This window comes from Papaver somniferum, chromosome 2, assembly GCF_003573695.1.
Source record: "Papaver somniferum cultivar HN1 chromosome 2, ASM357369v1, whole genome shotgun sequence".
NCBI classification, from domain to species: domain Eukaryota; kingdom Viridiplantae; phylum Streptophyta; class Magnoliopsida; order Ranunculales; family Papaveraceae; genus Papaver; species Papaver somniferum.
This window is the reverse complement of record NC_039359.1, coordinates 1,120,151-1,136,712: the sequence shown is the minus strand read 5'-3', so window position 1 is coordinate 1,136,712 and position 16,562 is coordinate 1,120,151. Positions and strand designations below refer to the sequence as shown.

The 16,562-nt window shown below is 37.5% G+C and overlaps 2 protein-coding genes across 3 annotated transcripts; both read right to left on the bottom strand.

The window, feature by feature from the left end:
• Positions 1–276: 276 nt before the first annotated feature.
• LOC113346642 (BRI1 kinase inhibitor 1-like) lies at positions 277–1,897 on the bottom strand. Its single transcript, XM_026590119.1, has one exon. It carries the CDS (start codon positions 1,477–1,479, stop codon positions 472–474), a length of 1,008 nt encoding a protein of 335 aa, XP_026445904.1. The 5' UTR covers positions 1,480–1,897; the 3' UTR covers positions 277–471.
• Positions 1,898–4,546: 2,649 nt separating this feature from the next.
• LOC113346640 (autophagy-related protein 2-like) lies at positions 4,547–14,399 on the bottom strand. 2 transcript variants are annotated; one of them, XM_026590115.1, is made up of 15 exons: positions 13,985–14,399; positions 11,966–13,071; positions 11,421–11,569; positions 11,022–11,197; positions 7,717–10,893; positions 7,506–7,618; positions 7,231–7,432; positions 6,936–7,049; positions 6,578–6,685; positions 6,344–6,476; positions 5,727–5,929; positions 5,228–5,424; positions 5,044–5,118; positions 4,860–4,937; positions 4,547–4,764 (listed from the first exon to the last, which is right to left on the bottom strand). In XM_026590115.1, exons 1-13 carry the CDS (start codon positions 14,186–14,188, stop codon positions 5,046–5,048), a joined length of 5,955 nt encoding a protein of 1,984 aa, XP_026445900.1. In that variant the 5' UTR covers positions 14,189–14,399; the 3' UTR covers positions 4,547–4,764; positions 4,860–4,937; positions 5,044–5,045. The 2 variants fall into 2 exon arrangements, with proteins under 2 accessions (XP_026445900.1, XP_026445899.1); XM_026590114.1 differs by having other exon boundaries at positions 4,860–4,928.
• Between the last annotated feature and the right edge of the window lie 2,163 nt (positions 14,400–16,562).

The following is a 16,562-nucleotide window of genomic DNA, read 5'->3' as shown; positions in this document are numbered from 1 at the left end:
TGCATCAGGGTTCAGGTTCAATATCCTCTTTGTATTGTCCATATGATATGCCCATGCATTATTCCCGACATTCGCAGCATCCTCAAACTTGTTGTTTTTGTGTGCGTGTGATGGTGGTAATTGCTTTTGCTTATAAAATGCATTATCAAACACAGCGCTGCAAGGCTTTTTTTCCTTTGCTTAAATTCAGCAATGCCCATGCTTAAAAAAAAACATGAAACATCGTTTCTTCGCGTAATGAATCGGAAAATATGTACTGAATTGTTCCTAGAGACATTCAGAAGGAGGTGTACATTTCAAGTGAAATCTGCGCTCAACGGATATGATGCCGCTTGATGCATTTGTACAACTATGGTGCTATTCTCAGGAAGTGATTTCCTGGTAAAGTCAGCAATGAATATGAACTTCTAAATAAACCAAACTCATTTTTCTATATTTATATACCATACAATGTACTCCAAGATAAAGAGATTAGGATTGAAGTTTATTCTCCCCCTCCTTGACCGGAGTGGATGAGTTCTTACAATGTGCAATGGCAGCTTGAATCGCACTTTGCAGTTCTTCCATACTACTTTCACTTGAAGAAGAATGAACACCTAACGGAGTTGTAAGTAGAAGACCACTATTAGTCGGAGACGTCCACATGGATGCCGGCGCAGAAAATTCTCCTCTTCTTCCTCTTGATTCTCTCTTCTTCTTATTACTATCACTTCCTCTTAAACTTAAATTACCTGAAAACGATGAATAAGGTTCTCTCTCAAAATCAAAGTGCCCCGCACCTGCAGCAGTAGTAGTAGGCGTCTTCCCACTGCCATTTTTGTAAAACAGAAGTGGTCCGACCATTTTAGCGTACCTCCTTATAATCTGAATCATATTGAAACCACCCGTCTTCTTCTTCTTCTTCTTCTTTTTCTCCATTTCTTTCTCTCTTTCTTCAAATTCACTGCCTTTTGCCCGTCTTGGAAACTTCAAAAAAGAGAAGGATTTTGCTTTGATTCTTCCATTGATCTCTCTTGTATTGTTATAAATGTTGTTGTAAGTATTGCTGTTGTTGGTAGTGATGGTGGTGTTGGTGGTGGTGGTGGGTTTTTTATTGCTATCATCTTGTAATTCTTTGATAGGAAGAGTGAAACTATCCAATGAATTGGTGGAAGAGCGAGGAGAGATAGGTAAATGAGACAGGAGATGAAGAGGTAATAGATGTCCATGAAAGAATATATCATCAGCTGGAGATAAGTCTATTGCAAATGAATTATGTGGTGGTGACAGTGTAGCCGTAGGGGTTTTGGATTTGGTAATAGATTTTTCATTTGATGATGAATGAAGAGATATTGTGAATGAAAATTCATGAGAAGGAGATGTAGTTGATGAAGGTGGTGATTGCTGCCCTTTCTTTGTTGATTGTAGTTCATGTAACATCTCTTTTTCTCCACCACCACCACCTTCATAATTTTTCTTCTTTTGTTGATTGTTGTTCATGGTATCAAAGATCTTTTCTGTTAACAAGAATATCTATGACTAGGTTGTTGTTTCTGTACACAACACTATAAGAGTTATATCTTGCTAAGAATATTTCCCTCTCTTTTTCAGTTTTTAGTCTTAGAGAGAGAGAGAGAGAGAGAGAGAGAGAGAGACAGAGATAAGGAAGCACCAAATGCAGGGTGTGGATATGAAATCAGGAGACAGACAGAAAGAAAAATAACATGTAGGACTATTCTATTTAAAGGTTGCAGCTTAGAAGAGAGTGTTGTAGCTGCACATTCTTTGAGTAAAACATTTCCTTATTGATAGTTATGTACGGCCCATACGTATACGTGGACAGATAAGAAATGAAATCTTAAATACGTGTAAGATTTAGATTAAACACAGTGTTTTTTATTTTAAATTTGACGTGTAATAATCCTAAGTTTTTTCATGATTTTTTATTTATTGTTCTTCCTACTAAGTTCATATTATAGAGATATAATACAATGCTTCAAGGTGCAGGGTTCCAAATTCCAATTGCCTACTTCTAAATAATACTTTAAGTATCAAAACATGGCACATTCAATGTCCATTATTATGAAAGATATATTTCTTGGAAAAGATAGATGATATTAGGTGTTGCTTAAGACATGGACTTACAAAACCTCTCATGAATAAACTAACTAAAAAGTTTACCAAATTAAACTAGATTTTTCTTTCTAAATGGTTGGTAGTTACAAGTTAGAAAAAGATAACATACCCAACAAAATCACAGTTTACAAAAAGAATCTAAAAAATGATAAGTATACTTTACAAGTTTCAAAAAATATTGAAATTTGGTTGGGGAAATGAATGTTGTTGCTAGTAGTTTACACTGTATTTGATGAGATATTGAATAGAGTATATACCAAGCATGGGACATGGGAGCTAGAAGAATGGAACCAAACAAAAGAGTTGATGTCACTAGATTATCAGAAACCGATAAGGTTTCAAAATTTGAAAGCTGAGGCCTGAGGAGGTAAAGACTTTCAGGGTTCATAACGTTACACATATACAACAACCCAATCACCTTCCAAGAAAGGAACACATCTCTCTTTATGTCTTTGTTATTGAAAGCTGTCCAAAGACCCAACTCTTAACCCTTTGATTTTTAGGTTTGTTTTCTCATTTCTCCCATATCCAGCACATTCTGTTGTTAGATTAGAAGATTTGATTATAACAACCAACAGAAGTATTTAATGCTTGATTCAGTGAGATTATGGGTACAGAGTACAAACTTAAATGATTATCGAAATATTGACTTCTGGTCGTTTAATCACCGGAGTGTACCCATACATTCTGGTGAGGTGATCCCACCAGGCTCATTCATTCAAAAAGAGAGATCATAATGGGTTGGCTGGATAATAAGAGCATATGAATATCATGGGAAAATCTTTACCAGACCTCTTGATGCAACCACCAAGTGTGCGACCAACTCAACTGCGAGACACTTACTGCATGTGGCGAGGTAATTAAAAAGTATGGAACGAGAGAAGAAGATTCGGTTGGTGATGATATGATCAAATGGTACGTAAATGAAGTCCCACAAACACGTGCATGCTGGTCCAATTCCTTACAAATGGTCTTCATAAGTTTGGTGTTTAATTCGTTTGTTCGTATTCTTATGGTCAATATCTCCGTCAATCATAGATGCATTATTACCATACTAGTTTAAGTGATACACGCGTTTCTAATGATATGTTCATTTCCTGACTGAAACTGTTAGTAGATTATTTGAATGTTGATGATAGTTCGAAAGCAGTGTAGGGAAACATATGAAGAAGACTTAATTAATAGTTTAATGTACGGATAAGAACTGATCATTGGTTTATTGAGATTTCAGAGCACCCCCGCCAAGGGTGGAGTGGAGATACCAAAATAGTTATCCTCTTCTTTTTTTTTAATTACGCTTTTCCTCGTCTTCCCCACACTTCTTGTATCAGTCCGACACAAAATTTTGTGTTTACAAAAGCTAGTCAGCGAAAATGAAGACAATTACTGCTGATGATAATTTAGACCGAACTCAGACGTATATTCACTCTCAAACCCTTCCATCTATTACTATCATTTTAAAGTTGAAGAATTCTCCAAATTTAGTGTGTGCGTGTGTTTTTTTAGATTTTTTTTTAGCTCCACAGTCTACATTGTACTTATTTTATTTACCTTGGTAACCTTCCTGGATAAGTCCCTGACCAGAATTCAAATCATAAAAGGTATAGTAATATATAATGTGTAGTATGGCAGCCGACTTCAAGTAGTCTCGAGACTCCTGACTCCAGGAAAAAGAAAAGAAAAGCTTTTGTCCCGTTTCTTCCAAGAGCCGAAGGGCGTGTTCCGAGAGATTGGTTAGGCTAATTTCTTTTGCATATACATCGCATTTAACCTCATTTTTCCTAGGGGAGAAAGATCACGATCACAATCACTCGTAGAACCCAACCCACAGGATCTCCAAACATCACATGCTTGTATGCACGTGGAAAAAGGGATTCCAAAATATTGAAAGATTGAAGAAAGAACAAACATGGGATGCAACAAAACTTCGCCTTCACGACAACCACACGAACGCTTTCCTTGTGGGGGCAAAATTTTTCTATTCCCATCTCTTTTTTTAATCGCCACCCCTGAAAAGAGAGAACCATTCAAATAATCTCATGTCTACTTCGTCGCACAAAGAGCATCGTGGGGAAGTTCTTCACTTACAAACATACAACAATGTAAGACAAAGCTCTCTTTCTCAAATGAACATCCACTGACACTACATACTGTCAAACCAAAGCTTCGTCAGAGTCTGGTAAAAGTTCAGGACGGGTCATATCTTACACAGACGTGTCAGTATCCTTCATGTGTCTTCACCATTAAGCATCAGAGAATTTCCCTAAGGACTATAAACTAAGATTTCTGCAATGACCAAACTTGTCACCAAATTACGACAGTTCCTTGGGATTTCCAGAGATGCAGAATGGTGATTGGATCTGATCTCTCTGAATCCTAATACTCTACTTGGAAGAAAGATGGAAGTAGTTGAATTTGTGAACACTCTAAATTTGAAAAGAACGCAATCAATCAGCGGCACTTCTAAGATATATACATTGATTCTGATTTATACAAACCTCTCTCAAAACCCACCAAACTACAAAAGACTCACACTCTGCAACATAGGAGACGAAAATCTAACCGCGATTTACCTATTAACATATTTACACCTTCTGTAATATATATTTCACTATATAAGAAAGAATCTTCTCAAATTCGACTGTACACCTGCAACCAACGCAAACAAAACTTGAACAATTAACCAATGGTCAATATAAGAGAGTAAGAGGTGACAATCGAATGAATAGTCGATGTAAGCTTACAATATACAATGTTACTGGAATAATCAAGAGTTTTTCGAAGATCCAGATGCTTCCAAAACCATAGAATTCCTATAAATGCTATCAACACACGTTAGAAGTAGCCTAAAGTCAGAAAAGCAAAAAATGAAGCATGCATTTGTTTAAACTAGGGCGCATTATTAATAGACATGCAGAGATAACTTACCGTCAACTGTTTCCTTGAGGATGATTAGGACCTAAGTATTTCTCCAGGGATTCCTTCTTCCGTTCAGGATCCAGGCTACAGATGAAAACACAACCTTTTTAGTAAGTTCCTCTAATTAATCCAAGAAATTGACTGTGACCTACAAGGCTGCCAAGATGTCTGAGGAGAAGAGAAGTGGACATACCTATTTCTGAAACCAAGAAGAGCACAATGTACAGCACGCATAGCAGCAGAGGCAGGAGCTATGGCAGCAGCAGGAGCTGCACAAACAGCACTTGCCAATGCGGATCCTGCCCCACCACCGCGCTGGTAAGTCTTCAATGGAGTTCCAACCAGAGCAGATGCTGTTTTCCCTAGGCCATCACTGAGACTCTCATAAGCCTGTTGATCATATTGAGAAAAAAGAAAGCAGATGATGAATATGATCTAACAATGTTAAATGTGCGGTACCGGGATAAAGTAGCCAAGTATATCGCATTAAAAAAATAAAAATGAAGTGCCTGATCCATGTCATAACCACATGATCCCATGACGACAAAAAAGAATACCAACACATTTGATACTAACAAAAGGAAGCAGAAAACTAAAGATTGGTATTACTAGAAAGTAGGAAGCATTAGACACCAAATTATCTAAAATAAGAAAGCAATATAACCAGCTAAAGCACATTGGATATGTCTTACCTGTTGGATCCCTTGTTGTGCATCTTTAGGTTGATTAGATCTCACACTTGTCTTTGTTTTACTTCTGCCCGAAGAGGGAACAGATGGCGGTGTTCTTGTAAGAATATATTCGGTTTGGAGAAGGATGTCATGAGCTCCACCAGCCAAATGTACTCCTAGTCCAACAGCTTCAAGTGAAATACTTCTCAAAAACGCTAGAGCCCCTGGTGGTATTATATGGATACGAGTATGTTAAGTGTAGTTCATGAAGATCCATGAAAAATGTTACATTAACTAAAAATTGTGCTTCTGCGTGTAAAGATACCATTTAATCCAGAAACAAAAAACAAAAAAGGAAATGAAAACAGTTGGTCAAGAACTGAAAATGTAGTAAGTATAAGGAGCTATCAGAAAGGCCAACCCAAAGAATTGGATAATGGGGATACGTGCTATGCCTACTGCAACTTCCCTAATATTTTGTCATTCACTAAGGGCATGTTATATAGCCAATATTTTAAAGCTTCAAACTCAGAAGGGTGATAGAACATAGAAGACGTACAATCATGCAGTGCACAGACAAATAAAAATATCGCACATGAAGTCATTAATGAATAAGTAGTTAGAGTAGTGCGATTTACCTCTTTGGATTCCACTGAGTAACCTATGATCTTTCTTATAATTCTTAACTGGTAAGGAAACCAGCTTAGCAGCACCAGAACCAACAGTGAGTAATGATCGAATAGGAGGAAGGCCTTTCAAAAGCTTATGGATCTACAGATATGACACAGGATTCATTAATATCAGTGGAGAGTACAACTACAGTATATGACCTATAAACTCTTTAGCGTACGACAAACAAACTCAGTTGAAACCTGATTATGTGAAATATCTTCTAACCATTCGCCGGCAATCGTCTCACATACACTACCCCAGCCATATATCCCAACAGCATGTACGTGTTTGAGCTCTAGCTCAATCCCCTGCATCAAGAATTTGACAAGAGAAAAGATGAAAAGATTTTTGGAAATTCGTATCAAGTGAACTATGCACAACAATATTCTAAAAAGAAGATATGAAAAGAAAAAAAATCGCCGAACACTCATTGCCAGAAAAAAGCACCACACAAATGAACTTAAGTCTGAAAACTACCACAATTCTGAGCCAAGTATGGCGAATCACCACTAGCTTTCACGAATTCCGAAGTCAAGTTTCACAAGAATAGGAAAATACCTTCCAGGGAACTAGATTAACCAGGTGCACAAAATTCCCTCCTCCTAAAGCTGCTAGATCAACACGGCGAGGATTATAGTCGACTCGAAAAACAACAGGCCATATGTCAAATTTCTGAAATATAAAAGCCACAGTTAGTCCTGCATTTCTCACATAAAATTCTATGATGGTAAACAGGGAAACGTTAAAATGGGGGAAACAGATGCACATGTTCAGCTTCAAGGAGTATTAGCCAAGAGATGCAGAACAAATGACATGAACTTAAAAAGAATATTAAATGCATTAGAGTACTTGCCTGGAAGTAAGGAAGCAGCGCTTCCTCTGCAACTGTATTCACCTCAAAATCATTCTCATAATTGGGCAGAGTACTTGACCTTTGCAAATCATGAGGGAGATTTGGAAGCTGCTCAGCTGATGAGTTTCCAAAGAAGCTGATGAGGAAATCCAGTTGGTCTTGATCAAGATGCAATAGCATAGGTAGAAAAGCAAGGCGTAACCTGAAGTTAATAGCAAAACAGATGAGCATCTAACTGCCGACCGTCAAGTAAATCTGAAGTACAACACCCTTACCGATACTCCTCGAGAGGGGTCAAAGGATCTGGTCTGACACATTCTAGGTCCAACTTGAACGCTTTTGCTGAGGATTCTCTAGGATGATCTTTTGAATGATAGTATCCCAACACCTAACGAAATAAACCAAATACCATTGAGTACATTCACGCATCCATATAAACGTGATAAAATGAATGTAAGGAAAGGTACTAAAACTTAAGCGTACTACCGTGATCCAAGGTGCATCTTTGCTTCTATCGTAAAGACTAAAGTCGCGAACTGATATAGAAAGCTTTGATACGCATATGTCCCCATCAGGAAACATGTCATATTGAACGTTCAATCCAGATAACGAAAGCTCTAGACAGGTGGTTGCATCTCTTCCACCCGTTTTCGTAGTATGCATATTATCTTTCCTTGTGATGTGCCAGTCAGATCCTGCGAACATTCTCCATCTGACGTCGATTTTCATAAGATGCACTCGTCCCTTTGAAATGCCAAACTCATCAGAAATTTTACAACTTGTAGTAGAAATCTTGTCTACTCCTTTAGATTGTTCCCGTGTTGGATTTTCAACGATATCAGGAATATGATCCTCGACGATTCTCAGAGAGGTGTTCTGATACCATCCATTATTCCCAGACCGATTTTTTTCAAGATTTTTATTGCTTGAGAGAGACTTAATACCTGTAACTGGTGAACTGTTTCTGTCAGATATCTCTGGAAGAGGACATAACCCAGCAAAGTAATAACCCTCTATTAGGTCAGGAAAACAATCTTTCTGCAGAGATGATGCTTGAGTACTTTCTAGCCCTCTGGGATTTGCCTCACTGACGGGAAAGTTTTGAGAGAAAAACTCAGGTTCGCTGACATTTAAGTTGCACATCCCCACAAGAAGAGCTCCATCAAATGAATCTTGACACTGCAGGTCGCGTTGAACAGATGAACTGGCACCATTTCCATGCAGATTAAAAGCATCTTCGCATATCTCATCCATTAGTCCAACCACACCATTTTTTCCGTTACACATTGCATCTTTGTTCACTGAAAGCGTATCAGAAGATGAAGAGAGAGAGACATCACAGTCCTTCGAATCAGTAGTGCTATCATGCCGATTTAATGCCTGCTGAACAGTATTCCACCTGGTCTGCAAATGCACTACTGACTCCTCCATATCAGGTGCAAAAAGCTGCTGGAGTTGAGCAACCAAACGGATCAAACCAGATGTGGTATCATGGCAGGTATCCAAGTTAATGTGAGAATCGGAGACATCTAGTTCCCACTGACGACCAGTCTTGCAGTTTGTTCGCAGAACTGCTTCCACAAGGGCCTCGCCCGCTACCTTAACATAGCCTGCCCGGCGAAGATATTTAACATCATAGATCCGTTTAGGATTCTTCTGACCAGACAATTTACAAATAAGAAGCCCTAGATCTTGCACTCTAATTTTGTGGTCATTCTCTACAGCACTTGCTAGCGTTTGACTTGAAATATCTACAGATGATGCAGCTAGGAGACATCCTACATACTGTTCCACTGATTCTTCAATAGAACTAGTAGAACCACTGCCCACCAAATTGTTGACGTGAGGTTCATAAACTAGCCCAACATCCACCAGGTTTAGAACAAAAGATTCTCCATAAGCAGCAGTATTTTCAGAATAACCCTCTTGGGCACTATCAGTTTTCCCTTGTTCCCTCTCAGGTGAAGGCAAACTGAAAAAGGAGCATACTGCATCCAACCAATCCACTCGACCGCCAGGAGCAATTAATGTGCCGCATCTAACAGTAATTGATGTGAAACTGTGAAAGATATTTGGTTCCTTCAGAAGAAAAACTGTAGTGCCAGCAGAACCTAAAGACAATGCATTAGCACCTTCTCCATCACCTCGTCGCCTAGTAGAGTTGCTACAAGAGATCAGGAGAAACTCGTGACCAGGGGAACTATCAGCGGACCCCCACAACTCACCTTCACCATGGCCTAGCCAAGTGAAACTGGAATCCTTGATTCCTCCAAGATCTGACACAGACAGCAACTCAAACTTTTGAATTCTCAGTTTAGCAGAATGCCAGGAACCTGAAAGTTCCTTCTGTGTTGAGCATTTTATATCCTCTACCTTGTTCAACTTAACCAAAATCTCCAAAGCATCACATTCCACAAGAATTGATGTTTGAGATGCAGAATCCGCTTTCGTTGAAATGTTGTTATCTCTTGGTGCCATATTTGAACTTACTTTACATGATAACACATCCACGGCTTGATTTAGAAGCCGGTTTAAAATCTGATACTGCAAACTACCAAGATCAATTGAAGCAGAAGAGAGACGAATGTGCACAAAAACTGAAGAGCTTAAAATTATCTCTTGTCGGGTGCGAGAATTTATATCATCCAAATCTCCTACTGCTGTCACAGATGCAAACTCGTAACCTTTACCTCTCACTTTATTTCTGCTTCCGGAATCCTGTGAAGTAGCTAGGTTTCGAGCTCGCTTTACTATCCAAGGTCCAGTTACAGGTCCATCCTGCCAAATTATACTAAGGCCAGATAAAGAACTCACTTTGCTGATGACATTAAGAACCTTGTGAACAGAATAAGTGGGCTTCAACGGCAGAGAGTTGCCCCTATCATCATAATGAAATTTACTGATCAAGTAAATACCAAGGTTTCCTACATTCAAATGGATGGAGCTGGAGGATTTAGAAGAATGACCACGTTGAGCTTTTGCATCAGCAACTTTTTCTTGGCTCAATGGTAGGGATATATCCATACCAACGAATTGATCCCAGGATGTATAGTGACTACCATCTCCCTCATGACAGGGAAAACACAAAATGAACCTCGCATTAGAGAGAACTATATTTCCCTGCAAAGATCCTTTTGAAGCCAAAGTTTTAACACCAGGGTCACTTCTTTTGAGATTCCCCGAACATGTTGAGTTGTGCATATCACTGAATTTATTGATATTCTTTGTATCGAAAGACTCGCTGACTTCCTTTGACAGATCCAAAAGCATGCTTAGCAGATTGAGGTTCACCCAGAAAACAAATGGTGGCAGCTTCACAGAAAAAGATGATGAAGGCATCGACCTGTCATCCCCATAACTTGAAGTCATACTGAATTGGCAGTGACTGACACTTGAAGTCCTCAGCAATTTGATTTTGACTAAATCATCCTCCTGGAAGGTTTGATGCCTAAACCCTTTTCTTTCGGATTTTTCTGACTCAGGATCTTGGGGCAAAGTGAACGCAGGGAGAGCACCTTCAAGCTCAGCCTGCAAATGCTGGATTAAAAGAGCCTGACTTCGAGCACTATTCTGACTACTATCAGCATTATTTCCAAAATAGAAGTAATCATCAAGTTCGATATGCTTTACAATCGCTTCAAACTTCATTTCGTGAGAACAAATCTGTTGACCTTGTCAAAATTTTAAAATTAGTCTAATAAAAAACACATGTAAGCAATATAGAGGAGGTGAAGAGAGTAGTACAACAGAATAAAGAATATGAATTGCATCTCTTAAAACACAATAATCACCTGCAAATCAAGAAGTATGTCTTGACAGTTCATACCAAGAAAATGTACATTTCGACCAACATTTCCAGGGTTGCCAATCTTATCACATGAATACTTCTGGCCTTCATCATTCAACGAAAGCACAACGGCAACCCCAGCAATGGTTGCCTTAAGATTTGTTCTGACAGGTTGCTGTTCTGAAAAGCAAGGGAGAAATGAACTTGAGAGAAAGCTCTTAAACAAGAACAACAAAAACCATTGTTTACTGAACCAGGAGGAAGACGAGCAAAGAGCTGTGCAAAACAATGATGCGATTCTGATAGGAAACTTCTAACCAACTCGATAACAAAATTTATGATATGAGATGTATCCGATTGGTACACTTACAACTAAGAGATACCGATGCTAAGGATTACATACCACAAGGAATATTCAATGATCCAGAAGCAAGGGAGGATGCAGCAGTAATTGCACTAAATACAGAACAAGTCCAGTTCCATACACCACTGCTGCCTAAAGCTGATTGGGAATGTCGCAGTTCATCAAAACACTCGAAAAACTGATCTACACTGCAGATAACCCAAAGCATGAGAGCATAAAAAACAATTAGCATATGTTTGATACAATGATAATCATCGAAGAACCATCTGTAAATACAATGATAACCTAAATAGTCAAATGTTATTTTGCGGTGATAAGCAAAAACATTGGAATTATGGTATACACTAAAAGGTAAATTTGGGAAAATGAGTAGAACACATGTGGAAACGACATAAAGCGAATATGATTATAAATACTGCACTAAAAATGAGATGTGTTTTAGCGGCCTCGGCAACTCTTGGCCCTAAGCAACTAGGAGAGGTAAGAGGTAAGATTCCAAAAAGTTCAAAGGCCAATATGAATCAGTCTTCTTGAATGTACAGATGAAGCGAACTTTTCAAAGCACAAAACTAAGAGAAACAAACCTTGCTCCAAAATCTGGTGCTGCTTCTGTTCTGTCATTTAGGTTTTTGTGGGCGTAAAGTGGTACCCAATCCGGTATAACATGTGACCCTTGTAATAATGGATCAATTGTCGTTTCAAAACCTGTTTGTGGGAAAAAGTCCAGTGGGAAACCACCTTCACTCCATTGTGTCACCTTATCTGTAGCTACTACAGCAGAACTGATGGTAGAAGGATGGAACTGAGATGCCGAATTGTGATAAACAGAATTTGTACCCTTACTGTATGCAAGACCTTCATCTTTGTCCAAATTCTTGAGAGATTCCCACAAACATATCATCCACATTATGGTGCTTGGATGAAGTCTTATTTCCACAGGATCAATACAGATGTCTGCATCCAGTTTCTGAATATCCAGGGTACCATTTTTCCAAGGTATACTTAATTTCATATTCCCTGAGAAACCACCACCTTCCCCAGTCAAAATAGGAGCATTTACATCTGAAGTGGACCTTCCCGTATAACATTCACTGAACGCTGCTCCTGAAGCACTTGGACTTTGTGTCTGGTTGTCAATATCATCCATATGAAGAAGTTCAATTACTGCTCCTTCGAACTTCAGAGAGTTTGTCAATCTTGAAATTCCAAGAAAACTGTCAAATTTTGCAGCTGAACTTGCATTGGCTTCTTCAGAGACACATGTTCCATATTCTGTCTCAGTAATACGAAGAACCAAAGCTCTATGTGATCCTGATCTTTTCTCATCCTCCTCTGAACAAGGTTCATATGCAACAATTAGGTTTCTTATCTTTACATGGAAACTTGCAAGCAACCATCTGACCAACTTGGCAATCGTTTTAACTCCTTCGTGAACATCCAGGGAAATAGATGCTGCAGCATTATTTGCCGTTTGGTTCTCGACATTGTCTGAGGAATTGTGAACAGACTGTTTACAGTCTTGACTAGAACTACAAGTTTCAGCTGCAGCTGGGATATCATGCCCCACACGTGGAGCAAGGATAAGCTCAAGTTCTTCTATTTCAATCTCACAATTTCTAAGCTTCCAGGGAAATTTCACTAGTAAAGAACCAATTGATCCTTCCTTTACAATGACTGGTGTGGCACCCAACTAGAAAAGACAACAGACATTTTATTTCAGAATGAGTCATAAAATAAAAGAAAAATATAAATAACAGAGGTATTTTGCAATTGCATAGACACTGGTAAGTATAAAACATGATTCCTGGTGCACTCTAAGACCACCTGCTGCTTGATAAGCAAATCAGCTAAAATGCTCTAATATGTCCAATTAGACCTTTCAATAGATCAGAAGGTTCATTCGATGGGTCCTTCAAGTGTCAAAAACTTAATCTAGTGACCTATGTTGTTTATTATTAGTAAAAGATAAATGGCTTATTATCTCAAATTTTAATTTTAATGCAGCTGGATGAATTACTTAAAGTATGTAGTGTAACTGACCTATGTTGTTTATTGCCATATTACATCTTGCAACTACACTACTAAAGTTTCTTTGCAAAATGTTTGAGAGGTTTTTAAAATGATGTACAGAGGCTTTGCAGAGTTCAAGCAAACTGCAAAACGACGCGCCACCTCTAGTTGACTTCGATGTTATCCTATATTGAACTGCCTAAATGATATGATACTATTGCACCCCTGCCTAATTTAGAGTGAGACTCTAATTATCATCAAGGTGCGTAAAAAAGAAAGACTCAGTGGCTCCTCCAATAAAGTGCTAAACCCTAAACATCACTAAATAATGCGAACAGCATAATTTTATCATGCCACATGGATTTTACTAACTTGGCAGAAATTCCTAACAACTGTAGTTCATCAATCTAGTTGAAATTATAACTGCATATCCACACAGCTTATCTATTATTCTCCTCAACTATCTCCATACAACTTTAGACCATACTGAAAGAAGCTAATAATTCATGCACATCTAGTAAATTCAAATTGAAGTAGCTGAAAATTCATATAAAAAGGTATAACAAACAGCTTAAAAAATTCATAGAAATTACCTTTTGATTAAGATAATCAACGTTAAGAGCAAGATCAGTAAGCTGAACAGTACCAGCACCAATTTGTACCTCAAGTTGATCTAAATCAATATCACCAATTATAAACTTGCCTAGTTTCTTCTTAAACACGAATTTTAAAACATGTTTAATTGCCCATCGAGGAATCATCGCCTCAGCGGATTTGGTGATGTACCACGGAAACATTGTATTTATTTTTTGTATTGATTGTTTTTTCTAGGGCTAGGGTTTTCGAAATTTGGGCGTAATGATTTGTTTCTTGTTGTTAAAATTTCAATTTCCATGAAAGAAGACAAGAGTTGGTTTCAGTTGGAGAATTATAGAGAGGAGAGGAGAGAAGAGAAGAAGAAGAAAACCAAAACGTGCCCCTTCCCAAAGAGTCTTCCTCAGATGATTAATATTTATCATCATCGTCAATTTTCAGGGTTCCTGCTTACGTGGTGGGAATATATTTACTTCGACCTTTTATTTTTTAACCCTTTTAAATTGACACGAGTTTTACCATTGTTGGAGATGAATTTAATGTAAATGAGGGTCTAAAATCCTATGTGTCAAAAATAAAATAAAACCTTCACCCTCTATCGGAGATGTTCTTAGCAGCCGGTAAACTGTTTTGTCACCACCCGCGACAATTGCGTCTCCAACGCTGACACGGCAATAGTACTATGTCTTTGCCCGCACTAGTACTAGCAAATCATATGTCTTGAACCCTGTTTCGAATTTGGAATAATAAAAAGTATCCTATATCAAACAATTCTGGCTAAATTGGGGCCTATGTCACTTAATTGGGGTCTATGGTTTTTTTCATCCACCCCATAAAGAATGATAAGGGATGTCTAAGTTTGATGAAACTACCATTTTACCCTCTATTAAATATTAATACTACTAATTTGTCCCCATCAAATCCTAATCATAGAATTAAAAACTAAAATCAAAATCATAAAACTAAAATCATAAAATTTAAAAACTAAAGTCAAAATCAAAAATATAAAACTAAAATCATAAAATTAAAAACTAAAATCAAAATCAAATTCATTTCCATATCGACTTCAACTGATTCTTCTTCTTTTCTTCTCAACCCAATCCTATAAACTAGGTTTTAGTAACATAAAATTGCTCAAAAATTAAAAATTTTGAAATCAAATTTTTCCTGGTTTATCAGAATCGGTTAACGTCAATGTATATGTGATCCAATTGCAAATAGAAACGGTTTATGTTCATGCCCACAAAGACCGATTGTCCTTGATATGTTTTCTGGTTCGAGAAATTTGAACCAGAATCGGATTACATTAGCACTTATAAAAACCGATTGTTGATGTATAATGTTAGAATCAGATTTTATATGTATGTCAAGTAAACCGATTGTTGTTCTCAGTTTTTCTGTATCTTTTTTTTGTTAGAATCGGATTACATGAGCATTCTTATAAACCAATTCCTGTTGTGCAATGTCAGGAATCGGTTTTTACATATGTATCGTGTAAACCGATTCTGGTTAACCCATTTTTTTCTTCAGTTAATACTCGATCATAAAATGAGTATGAAATAATACTCGATTTCATTTCATTAACTCGGGTATAGAATGAATTTTAATTTTATTTGATGTTTAACAACACATAAATCACATATAAAAAAGATAAAATTTACCCACAATCGGTTTACGTTCATGCCAATATAAACCGATTATGGATAATCGGTTGATTTTCATGTCCATATAAACCGATTCTGGGTAGAAGCTAGTTTCAAAAAATCTCTGTATGTTTTTGAGGTTACAATCGGTATATGTTTTTGAAAACATATACCGATTCTGAGTTGGTGTTCTTCAAAAAATTTCAAATTTTCAATTTTTTTCATGTTCAGATGATTAATTAACACAAGTTAATTTCACATCTAACACTATACTTTACCACTAATCATCCGAATTAACACTAATTAATCAGGGATAAATTAGCCTTTACCAAAATAGTTGGTTAAGGGGTTTCTATGAATTACTTCTTAATAACCCTATTTTGTCATGTAGCTATAGGCCCCAATTTAGCCAGGCAAACAATAGTCTAAGATGCTTCAGAAAAGAAAAAAATAGTCTAAGAAAAGGTGGAGTCTAAGGAAAGGTGATGTGGATGTATGTGGGTCAAAGAGCGGTCGAGACTATTAAACCTGACACTCTTCTGTTCAACCATATAAACCCATCTCTACTCGACTCTTTTTAAACAGTTCCCTAATCTAGCTAAACCCCTAGCCTAACGGGATAGTTTTACCACTGTCAATTAAACAAGAGAAAAAATGAATTTGAATGTTAAGCTATTCTAGGGTGATTCCGTGCTCTACTCTGGTTTGATTCTTTATGTTGTATTCTCTTGTTTTTTTTCTTCTCATGGATACACCACTAACTTTCTTCTTTCTCATGGATACACCACCGGCTTTCTTATTTCTCATGGATACACCATCGAAATTAGGGATATTCTCCTACCTACATGATCCCATTCTTATTTGTTCCCGTTGAACCCTTGTTGCATTGTTGTTAGTGAATTTAGGTCATGCATATAGGAACATCGTATAAAGA